Source organism: Rana temporaria, chromosome 10 (assembly GCF_905171775.1).
Source record: "Rana temporaria chromosome 10, aRanTem1.1, whole genome shotgun sequence".
Classification (NCBI taxonomy): domain Eukaryota; kingdom Metazoa; phylum Chordata; class Amphibia; order Anura; family Ranidae; genus Rana; species Rana temporaria.
In genome coordinates, this window is record NC_053498.1 from 102,438,936 (window position 1) to 102,451,198 (window position 12,263).

At 46.4% G+C, this 12,263-nt stretch overlaps 1 protein-coding gene across 1 annotated transcript in view; it reads left to right on the plus strand.

The window, feature by feature from the left end:
- LOC120915405 overlaps positions 1-11,917 on the plus strand; it is a 47,957-nt gene extending 36,040 nt beyond the window's left edge. Inside the window, exons 6-9 of the mRNA XM_040325878.1 lie at positions 813-932; positions 4,249-4,335; positions 7,455-7,602; positions 11,606-11,917. Of these exons, the coding sequence (XP_040181812.1) occupies positions 813-932; positions 4,249-4,335; positions 7,455-7,602; positions 11,606-11,637 (387 nt within the window). The 3' untranslated portion in view covers positions 11,638-11,917. The remainder of the gene's footprint in view (positions 1-812; positions 933-4,248; positions 4,336-7,454; positions 7,603-11,605) is intronic.
- The last annotated feature ends 346 nt before the right edge of the window (positions 11,918-12,263 follow it).

The window sequence follows — 12,263 nt, forward strand, 5'->3', positions numbered from 1 at the left end:
TCATCCACATTTGAATTACGCGCGCTTACGCCGGCCCCATTTACGCTACGCCGCCATAACTTAGATGGCAAGTGCTTTGTGAATACAGCACTTGCCTCTCTAACTTACAGCGGCGTAGCGTAAATTCGATGCGCTACGCCGCCGTAACTTTGCTCGCCCCTACCTGAATCTAGCCTCTAGTATTCTTCTTCCAAAATGCAATGCCTTCTGTAAATAGACAGGGGAGATCCTGTCATTCATCTACCCATCCTCCTTTCACAGAATGCCTTGCATTCTGAAAAAAGGAATACCGGGGCATTTGCCAATGAAGCCAAGAAGGTGTGGGCAAACAGAGTTGGTCCTTTACAGTCTCAGCTGCTTCTGTCAACTTCAACAGTGCTAGAAGATCACCATTGTGGGGAGTACCCGGCATCACCGCAGGGAAGATTTTTACAGTAACCAGTAGAACACAAGCTATTCCTTATTAGAGGTCGTTTACGTGACTGGTGCTACGTGGCACAAATAGTTTTTTTTTCTACTGGATTTCAGCTTAAAAGTGTCGGTCCACCAGTATTGCGATGTGAAAGGGTGACAACACAAGAGTAAAACTGGAAGACAATGGTCACAATGGACAGGATGTGCCTGTTGACCTTCATGGCAGGATCACCGGGTATAAAAGCGAATATAAAGCGTTTATGAGATTTTAGTCAGTAGGGTTAGATCAACTTCAAGGAATGAACGTCTTTCTCTTCATTATTTCTCCTTGTCCATCTCCCATTCAAATGTAGATTATCTTTTGTATTAATGTGACATTTGTATTGTTTTCCTTTCAGCTCTGCCTCACGGTCTTGGTCTTGGTCTCTGGCCTATATGAAATCTCTACAGTTCATAGCATTATTCTTGGCATTGGCTTGTGCTGGGCTGTTCTGAAAGTCACCATTGGAATTCTAGCTGTGAGTATTGATGTGTGGCAGGAACCTTGTATGTTGGGGTTCTAAAGAGTTCTTCCACCCCAGAAATGAAAATCAATGTCTAAGTAGATTGGATTGAATTTCCTACTGGGTAAGAATCCATGTATCTTTTGGAACCTCTGATGTGAAATGTTGACCCTTGCATATGCTTTAGTCTCACAAATGTTAAATAAATGAAAATAGCCAAAGGAAAGAGAGCCCGCCCTCAGCATCTTCAAAAATGAAAATATCAGTTTTTGGTAGAGGACCTCATTATATGATCTACAGCAGGGGTGTCCAAACTTTTTTCAAAGAGGGCCCGATTTGATGAAGGGAACATGCGTGAGGGCCAACTATTTTGCCTGACATTCTTTGAACCATTCAAATTCGGTGTGTTCGTCTGAGCACCAATACACGGCCCAACAAGAATTCTCTTGCCTTTGTGGCTGTGTGTGGTGAAGAGATGAGCTTGGGTGTGTTATTTGGATATACTGTATATATCTCTTTTGTGGCCCCAATGAATCCCAGAGCGCTGCTTAGGACTAAGGATGAGCTTGGGCGTGTTATTTGGATATACCGTACACCAATGCAGCCTTACCATTGCAACCAATGCAGCCTTACCATTGCAACCAATGCAGCCTTACCATTGCAACCAATGCAGCCTTACCATTGCAACCAATGCAGCCTTACCATTGCAACCAATGCAGCCTCACATGTGCCATAAATGCAGCCTTACCATTGCCATCAGTGCAGCCTGATCAATGCCCATCTGCGGCCTCGGAGGGCAGAGGGAGGGGGGCGGGACGAGTGCCGACAGATTACAAACAGGAGAATCTCTTGTTTACTCTTATGTTTACTCTTATGATAGACAGAACAGTCGTCCAATGGCATCCCAGGAGATGGGACTTCCAATACAGACGCTGCTGAGTAAACAGATTTTCTTCATGTAATCCGACGACGCTCGTTCTGCCCCCTCCCTGTCCCCTCCAAGGCAGCGCCGACAAATACAGTATATATCTTTTGTGGCCCTGGGGGCCATAAACAATATATATATCCAAATCCCCAGGGGGGCCATATTAAATCAACAGGGGGGCCGCATTTGGCCCGAGGGCCGGACTTTGGACATGCCTGATCTACAGTATCTGATAAAAGTGAGTGCACCCCTCACATTCTTGTAAATATTTTATTATATATTTTTATGTGAAAAAAATGAAGAAATTACACTTTACTATGTAGTGAGTGTACAGCTTGTATAACCGTGTACATTTGCTGTCCCCTCAAAATAACTCAACACACAGCCTTCAACCACTTCCACCCGGCCTATAGCAGATTGACGGCCGGGAAGTGTTTCTGTTATCCTGACTGGGCATCATATGATGTCCAGCACGATCGCTGCATCATGGTGGCCAGTTTAACAGGACAGGTTCCACTCAGAACAGGCCACGCCATGGTTGACCAAAGAAGTTGAGTGCACGTGCTCAGCTTCATATCCAGAGGTTGTCTTTTGAAAATAGACTTATGAATGCTGCCAGCATTGCTGCAGAGGTTAAAGGGGTGGGGGATCAGCCTGTCAGTGCTCAGACCATACGCATCAAATCAAATCAAATTGGTCTGCATGGCTGTTGTCCCTGAAGGAGGCATCTTCTAAAGATGATGCACAAGAAAGCCTGCAAACAGTTTGCTGAAGACAAGCAGACTAAGGACATGGATTACTGGAACCATGTCCTGTGGTCTGATGAGACCAAGATAAACATATTTTGTTCAGATGGTGTCAAGCATGTGTGGTGGAAACCAGGTGAGGAGTACAAAGATAAGTGTGTCTTGCCTACAGTCAAGCATGGTGGTGGGAGTGTCATGGTCTGGGACTGCATGAGTGCTGCCGGCACTGGGGAGCTACAGTTTATTGAGGGAACCACCATGTCCTATGACATACTGAAGGGGAGCATGATCCCCACCCATCGGACACTGGGCCGAAGGGCAGTATTCCAACATAACGACCCCAAACACACCTTCAAGATGACCACTGCCTTTCTAAAGAAGCTGAGGGTAAAGGTGATGGACTGGCCAAGCATGTCTCCAGACCTAAACCCTATTAAGCATCTGTGGGGCACCCTCAAAAGGAAGGCGGAGGAGCGCAAGGTCTCTAACATCCACCAGCTCCGTGATGTCGTCATGGAGGAGTGGAAGAGGGCTCCAGTGGGAACCTATGAAGCTCTGGTGAACTTCATGCCCAAGAGGGTTAAGGCTGCAAAATAATGGTGGCCACACAAAATATTAATAATTTTCACTTAGGGGTGTACTCACTTTTGTTGCCAGCGGTTTAGACATTAATGGCTGTGTGTTAAGTTATTTTGAGTGGACAGCAAATTTATACTGTTATACAAACTGTATACTCACTACTTTACATTGTAGCAAATGTAATTTCTCTTTCGTTCATGGACAGACACAGCAGCAATCTTGACAAAGTGGGTATTAGCCTTCATTCAGGAAGGACTAGGCAGAAACTTGTAGAAAGTCTTAATCACCTTAAACACAGTACAGTACTGCCCAGGGGGCGGTCCCTCTGGGTATAACCCCTCTCCCTGCATCTCGCAACTCAGTTTTTTTCTGCCTAGCAAAGGAGAAGGACATGGCTCCCTTCGGGCCCATAGGCCTTAAGGTTTATTTCTATTTTTTGTTCCTGTGATCTGCGATCAACTGCCGACTGGGTGACAGGCTGGATCCCAGATCCTTGTAGTCTCCCCAGTTTTCGGCCAGCGAGTGTGTGCATGACATCCACGACATGCCCGTTGCTCTACGGGTAGCCGGTGAGCTACAAGCTCCGGGACACGCATATGACCGGTCTAAATTTACTTTTCTCCCTCCTTGATGCTGTGTTTAGATGGGGTCAATGGGTCATATACAATTCCAAGCAGAGAGAGTCTCAAGGCAAGCAGCTTCTGCTGTGCTTGTTCTTGTTAAACCAATATTTATCTGTGTCACAAGTATACCATGTATTAAATGTTTCGCTATAAAACATCAGTTTAACGACTCAAAGATATAAAGAGAATTGACCCAAAGCAGGATTTTTTCTTAATATCCGTATGTTCTGTCATTCTCATGTTGGGTGCCAACAAATAAGAAAATTTAACATAGTCGAGACATGGGAACTGCAGTGTAAGGATCTCTCCACGGGTTCCCTAGTAGTATAAAAAGTCAGTGAGAGATTCCTATTTGCAGCTCAGACTGGAAGTGGATGGACCGTCTGTGGATGCTTTGCTTAGTATAACCAAACATTTTAGAAAAGGCCACATTGATGATTACAGTTTTGTTCATACAGATCCTAAAAGAACTAAAGCCACTGGTGTGGATCTTTTTGCTGCAGAACCTTCCTGAAGTGGCCTATCTCATTTATCTCCTGTACAAGGTACCGTATGTCATTTACCTGTATGTTTCGTATAAATATTTAGACACCTAGGGCCAGATCCACGTAGATAGGCGTAATTTTAAGCGGGCGTATCGTAGTTACGCTACGCTGCCGCAACTTTGAGAGGCAAGTGCTGTATTCACAAAGCACTTGCGTCTAAAGTTACGGCGGCGTAGCGTAAATGTGCCGGCGTAAGCACGCCTAAATCAAATGAGGAACAGGGGGGCGCGTTTTATGTAAACTAAGCATGACCCCACGTAAATGACGCTTTTTTCGAACAGCGCATGCGCGCGCATGCTTAGTATCACGTCGAATTTTCAAATTAAATTACGCCCGCTCAATGCCTAGACGACGTGAACATAATTTACGCAAAGCCCTATTCGCAAACGACGTAAAACGTAAAAAATTTGACGCTGGCCCGACGTCCATACTTAACATTGCGTACGCCTCATAGAGCAGGGGTAACGTTATGCCGAAAAAAGCCTTACATAAACTACGTAAAAAAATGCGCCGCGCGGACGTACGTTTGAGAATCGGCGTATCTAGCTAATTTGCATACTCTATGCGGAAATCAACGGAAGCGCCACCTAGCGGCCAGCGTAAATATGCACCTAAGATCCGACGGCGTACTAAGGCGTACGTCAGTCGGATCTAGCCCACATTCTGGCGTATCTTGTTTTGTGAATACAAAACAAAGATACGCCGGCGCATCGTAGAACTTACGCGGCGTATCAATAGATACGCCGCCGTAAGTTCTTCGTGGATCTGGGCCCTAGTTACCAGAATGCTTTCCAGTTGTAGGGTGACAAAAGTGCCTAGTTTAGTAGGAAGGGTGCAATGTGTACACGTTTCTTCATCGTTGCGTCTCACATTTAGCCAATAAAGCAGCCATGAGGTACACTATTTGGCCAAAAGTTTGTGGACACCTGACCAACACATCTGTATAGATCTGTTGGACATCCTATTTATAAACCACGTTTATATTATGAAGCTGTGTTTTTCTGTGCATTAATATGGCGCTGCTCCCTTGTGGATATAATAGCCTCTACTCCTCGCATGCATTTCACATAGTTTTGAATTGTGTGTGCTGAGCCAAAGAGCATTTATAGGGTCAGGCACTGATGTAGAATGAGTAGACCTGGCTCTAATCAGCATTCTAACTTCTTCAGTTGCCAACCAGTGGTCTATGAAGCACGAGAAAATGTTGGGGGTCCCAGGGCTTCTGCCGCAAAACATAATTTTGGCGGATGTATGCCACCCAGCATTGTTCTCAAAGCGCTCTGAGTCAATACTGGTAGCTTGCATTGATACCTGACTCCTCTGTAGTTCTGACTCTTGTGAACTTGGAGGGAGGCACCGGGAGTAGTGCAGAGAGCGGGAGGTGAAGAAGGAGGGGACTTCCAATGGCAGCACTAATCAGACTCTGGGAGGGAGCACAGAGCTCGAGCACATGGCTGGATAAGGAGGTGAGATCCAATGATGAGTCTGCAAGGCAGAAGTGTGATGTGGGGAGTGGCAGAGAGTCAGGCATTGTGTGTGTATAAGGCAGCAGTGTAATCCTGGGGAATGGGGGGCAAAGGGCAAGTGCATTGTGTGTATAAGGCAGCAGTGTGATCCAGAGGGAGGGGGTAGAGAGCCAGGGCATTGTATGTATAAAGCAGAAGTGTAATCCAGGGTGTGGGGGGCAGAGAGCTGGTGCATTGTGTGTATAAGGCAGCAGTGTAATCCTGGGGGAGTGGGCAGAGAGCTGGTGCATTGTGTGTGTATATAAGGCAGCAGTGTGATCCAGGGGGAGGGAGGCAGAGAGCCGTGTGATCAAAGGGGAGTGGGGCAGAGAGCAGGTGCATTGTGTGTGTATAAGGGAGCAGTGTGATCTGAGGGGAGGAGGGCAGAAAGCTGGTGCATTGTATGTATAAGGCAGCAGTGTAATCCAGGGGGAGGGGGCAGAGAGCTGGTGCATTGTGTGTGTATAAGGGAGCACTGTGATCAGAGGGGAGGAGGGCAGAGAACTGGTGCATTGTGTGTGTATAAGGCAGCAGTGTGATCCAGGGGGAGGGAGGCAGAGAGCCGTGTGATTAAAGGGGAGTGGGGCAGAGAGCTGGTGCATTGTGTGTATAAGGCAGCAGTGTGATCCAGGGGGAGGGAGGCAGAGAGCTGGGGCATTGTGTGTGTGTATAAGGCATCCGTGTGATCACATGGCTCTGCCCCCCTCCCCCTGGATCAAAGAGGAGTGGGGCAGGGAGCTGGTGCATTGTGTGTGTATAAGGCAGCAGTGTAATCCAGGGGGAGGGGGCAGAGAGCTGGTGCATTGTGTGTGTATAAGGGAGCAGTGTGATCAGAGGGGAGGAGGGCAGAGAGCTGGTGCATTGTGTGTATAAGGCAGCAGTGTGATCCAGGGGGAGGGAGGCAGAGAGCCGTGTGATTAAAGGGGAGTGGGGCAGAGAGCTGGTGCATTGTGTGTATAAGGCAGCAGTGTGATCCAGGGGGAGGGAGGCAGAGAGCTGGGGCATTGTGTGTGTATAAGGCAGCAGTGTGACCCAGGGGGAGGGGGGCAGTGCCATGTGATCAAAGAGGAGTGGGGCAGGGAGCTGGTGCATTGTGTGTATAAGGCAGCAGTGTGATGCAGGAGGAAGGGGGCAGAGAACCGGAGCATTGTGTGTATAAGGCATGTAAAATTCACGTTTGTGAATCTGCAGGATTCAAAATTTTAAGTTTAGCGGTCCATTAGGTCCGAAACGTTGGTGACCACTGGTCTAACTGATTCCAAAGGTGGTCAGTGTTGAGGTCAGGGGTCTGTGCATAGTTCTTCCACACTATGCCATGTCTTTGTGGAGCCGGCTTTGTGTGCAGGAGCATAATCATGGTGGAACAGAAAAGGACCGTTGCCAAAAAAGTTGGAAGCGCAAATGTTTTGTATGTTGTGTATTAACAGTACCTTTCACTAGAAACACCTGAACTCCATAATTAAAAGGGCTACCCATATATTTTGGCCATTTGAAATGTTAGGTCTCCTAGAGTTGAGCTCTACAAATCAAGTCTTCCACAGCATAGGTCATTAGACTTGAGCTCAATTGTATCCATGGGGTCTTCATATTGTATTTCACTTTTTTTTCCACCAGGTGGCGACAGAGTGGGGGAAGGGAGACTCCTACACCTTAGAAGCTGCGGCTGTGATGGGCTCTATCATCTCGGTGGTCATTAAGTCTGTGCTGTTTTGGAGTCTGTTCCATGTGTACCGCAGCTTCGGCCAGGGACTGAGGGAGAGAAGTAAGCATGACCTGTCTTTAATTACTATGGCGGGAAGTAGAATTGGCTGTTGTGTGTGTGATAAGATGCTGACACAGGTGGGAATAGCCCAGTTGCTGCAGATGTGAAGGAGCACGCCGACTCCTAATGTCTAAAACTGCAGCTACTTTTACTTTCCAGGGAAAGAGAAATTACCGCTCCAGGTGGGTCTGCTGGACAATCAGTAGCTGCTCAGAAAGCCAGGAGTTCCGGCAATGCACGAGGCAAAATGTAGAGACAGCCGCACCTCCAAAAAAAAACTTAGGTTGTCTTTATTTAAAAAAATTGAATGGAAAATGCACTACAAATAACAGCCTACGCGTTTCGCACTGCGATAAGTGCTTAGTCATGACTTCTAAATTGTTTTTATATTGGTACTGTATGGGTGGGACTGCTTACTGATCACATGATCAGACCCAGTGCTGCAGTAAGTGAAGAACTGCTGAAATAATGCAGAGAACCAATCACATGTGTAAGCACTTCTTTATTGTACAGAATGCCTCGGCTGCCAATGATTAAAAGAAGCATTTTAACTTTTTGAAAGCAATAGAAAATCATAGCTGGCTGCAGCTTGAAATGGAAAGGTCGTTTCTAATAATATTGAAATCCAATCTAAGGGCCAGATTCTTAAACGAGATACGCCGGCGGATCTCCAGATACGCCGTCGTATTTCTAAGTTGCGCGGTCGTATCTATGCGCCTGATTCTTAGAATCAGTTGCGTATAGATTTCGCTTAGATCCGTCAGGCGTAACTGTGTTACACCGTCGTATCGTAAATGCATATTTACGCTGGCCGCTAGGTGGCGCTTCCGTCAAATTCCACGTTGAGTATGCAAATTAGGTAGATACGCGAATTCCCGAACGTACGCCCGGCCGTTGCAGTAAAGTTACGCCGTTTACGTTAGGCTTTTCCCGGCGTATAGTTGCCCCTGCTATATGGTGGCGTAAGTGCGGCGTAACAATGTTAAGTATGGCCGTCGTTCCCGTGTCGAAATTTGAGAAAGTTACGTCGTTTGCGTAAGTTATCCGTGAATGGGGCTGGACGTCATTTACGTTCACGTCGAAACCAATGACGTCCTTGCGGCGTACTTTGGAGCAATGCACACTGGGAAATTCCACGGACGGCGCATGCGCCGTTCGGGAAAAACGTCAATCACGTCGGGTCACAGTAAATTTACATAAAACACGCCCCCCTGATCCAAATTTGAATTAGGCGGGCTTACGCCGGCCAATTTACGCTACGCCGCCGCAACTTACGGAGCAAGTGCTTTGAGAATACAGCACTTGCCCGTGTAAGTTGCGGAGGCGTAACGTAAATCAGATACGTTACGCCCGCACAATTTTACGCGGATGTACGAGAATCTGGCCCAAAGTGTTTTAGATAAAGAATGAAGAATGTAGATACAATAAATATGGAGAGAAAAGCTAACATTTAAATTTCTCACTCTTTTTAGTTGTTTAACCAATTCCCGCCCGCCTGCCGGCCGTCTTATGACGTCCTGGACTTTCAGCGGGGATATCTGAGTGATGGGCGCAGCTACAAGCATTATTCAGATATCATCTTTTTCAGCCGGCGATTCCCCTACACCATAAGAATGATCATAGCGGCTGTTCCGCCTGTTGATCCTTCTTACGGGAGGCGAGAGGGGACATCCCCCCCCCCGCAGAACAGATCCACTGGCCCCAGATGTTGACCATAGAGATTTCCGGCGGACAAGATGGTCGTCTGAGTCTCTATGATCGTTCAGAGGCCAGGCGCGATGTTATGACATCACGCCCAGCCTCTGCCTTCAAAAAAAGGCCTCCGATGGGAAGCCAAGATCATTTTTTTTTTTCAGGCTTCCCAGCCTACAGGTGAGATGTGGGGTCTAATTGACCTCATAACTCACTGTAAAGAGGACCTGTTGTGCCATATTCCTATTACAAGGGATGTTTACATTATAATAAAAGTGATATTTTTTTTTAAAGTGTCAAACAAAAAAAAAGAAAATTATAATTAACAATAAAAAAAAAAACATACATGTGTGGTATCGCTGCGAACGTTAGAGCAAAAGCAATACTTTTGGCCATAGACCTCCTCTATAACTCAAAACATGGAACCAGTAAAAAAAAAAAATTAAAGCGTCGCCAATGGGGATTTTTAAGTACCAAAGTTTGGCGCCATTCCAGGAGCGTGTGCAATTTTGAAGCGTGACATTTTAGGTATCTATTTACTTGATGTAACTTCCTCTTTCACAATATGCAAAAACATTTGGCTAACTTTACTGTTTTTTTGTTTTGTTTTTTTAACCACAAAACAGTCCCCCTCAATAAAGTGTTTGAAAAATCGCTGCGCAAATACAGTGCAAGATAAAAAAAGTTGCAACAACCTCCATTGTATTCTCTAGGGTCTTTGCTAAACATATATAATGTTTGGGGGTGGTTTATGGTTTTCTATGTACCGTATTTGCCAGCGTATAAGACGACCCCCTAATTTTCCAGCCAAAATGTTGGTTTTGGGATATACTCGCCGTATAAGACTACCCCCTTCCTACTAGTCATGCCTCGCCTCACGGTGCCACCATTACAGGCCAGACTGTGCCCCATTACATGCCAGACTGTGCCCCATTACATGCCAGACTGTGCCCCATTACCAGCCAGAGTGTCCCTTATTACATGCCAGACTGTGCCCCATTACATGCCAGACTCGCTGTGCCCTTACCTTATCCTAAGACATGCAGAATCGCGGCCGTACGTTTTTTGTTCCGTGATAGGCGGAACACTCAGCTTCCCAGGAGGCACTGTGTTCAGTGTTCGCCTATCACGGAGGCCCTCTCATCCGAGGACGAGAGGGCCTCCGTGATAGGCGGACACTAAACACAGGACGAGAGGGTTTGAAAAAACGTACGGCCGCGATTCTGCATGTCTTAGGATAAGGTAACCGGCGTATAAGACGACCACCGACTTTTAAGAAGATTTTAAGGGGTTAGAAAGTCGTCTTATACGCCGGAAAATGCGGTAATCTTCTAGCAAAAAAAAATAGATTTTATTGTAGGAGAGAAATGTCAGAATTGGCCTGGGTGGCAAGTGGTTAAAGTGGAGCTATGGCAAAATTTAATAAAAATAAATTATGATGCAGTCTGCCACTAGCATTAAAGGCGACTTCACACTACAAAGGACAGCGGCCAGGGTGCGGTGCACAATTCAGTTTATCACAAAAGCTCTTTTGTTTTTATACTTAGAGCGGTCACCAGTAACATGGGAGTTCATTGAGAGCTACAAGCAAATTAGCAATGGCTGACAGTAGTTGTAGTTCTTCCATTCACAGAACTCTGTGAAAGAATGACGTGGGCGGAGCCCCTATGCTGCTGCGTTTTTTTTAAATCGTCACAATGGGGACTCAGGGCGGTGCTGCTAAATATGGGTGTAAAATGTTACTTAAAGAGGAGTTCCACCTAAAAATTGAACTTCCTCTTAACCCACTCCTCGCCCCCCTTACATGCCACATTTGGCATGTAATTTTTTTGGGGGGGGAGTGGGGGCTTCAGGAGAAGGGGACTTCCTGTCCCACTTCCTCCTTCCGCCGAGGGGCTGGAAAGGCGATTAGCTTAATCGCCTTTTCACAGCCCCTCCCTGTAGGCGAGCGCCTGTCCAATCGGACGGCGCTCGCGCATGCGCAGTGGGTGCCCGGCCGTGAAGCCGAAAGCTGTCACTGCCGGGTGCCCACACTAAGAATGAAGACGCCGGCTGGCGAGGGGGGGCGAGGAGCGGAGCCCCGGCCGGCGCGTCGCTGGAGCCGTGGAGCAGGTAAGTGTCTGTTTATTAAAAGCCAGCAGCTACAATTTTTGTAGCTGCCGACTTTTAATAAACTTAAAAAAAAGGTGAACTTAACCTTTTAAATTTGCTCTGATTCAGGGAAGGTGTACATTTTGCCAAAAGAAAAAGCACAATTTCCAAATTAGGATGTTTATTTGTATCTAATTGTGTTCATTCTTTTGTCTTGCAGTGTTTTCTTCCTATGGAAGGATTGATTCATGAGAAGCGACGGGCTGTTTTCTCATAGCCCTACAAGGGACTCCTGTACTTGTGAGAGGTGGACAGTAACTGCACTCTAGAGATGTCTCTGGAAACGGAAGGGAATGTTTCTATATTTCATCGCCAAGTTGTACAGTATTTTACCTTTACGCTCCTTCGGCCTAGGCCTGCCAAAGCACTGCAGTAACATATAAGCTCCACTAGGTGGTGTCGCAGATTTCACATTCACCCTGATTAATGTAGCAAGTGTGCAAAAAAAAAAAAAAAAACTTGATTGTTAGAGGATCTGAGTGTTTGTAGACTTTAATTTGAGACCAAAGACAGGTTATCATGGCTTCTGTCAGATTAGTCTTTGACAACCCATCGCCCTGGAGGTGTTTTAGTTGGCAGAATAGGCTGCGCTGTCCAGATTGCACCCTTTTGCATCTCTTGCACAACAATCTGCAGACATTAGTAATCTCTGTGTCATAATATTCCAAAGGTTTTGTTGTTGCAGAAGACAATTCCACCACCCAAAAGTGGTATTTTAGTTATAGGAGGGGTTTAGCCCCTGGTGTCCTGCCCTAATCCCTGACAATCCCATCCCACCTTTGTGTGTTACAGCTCCTCCTGTTACCATTTCTATGATT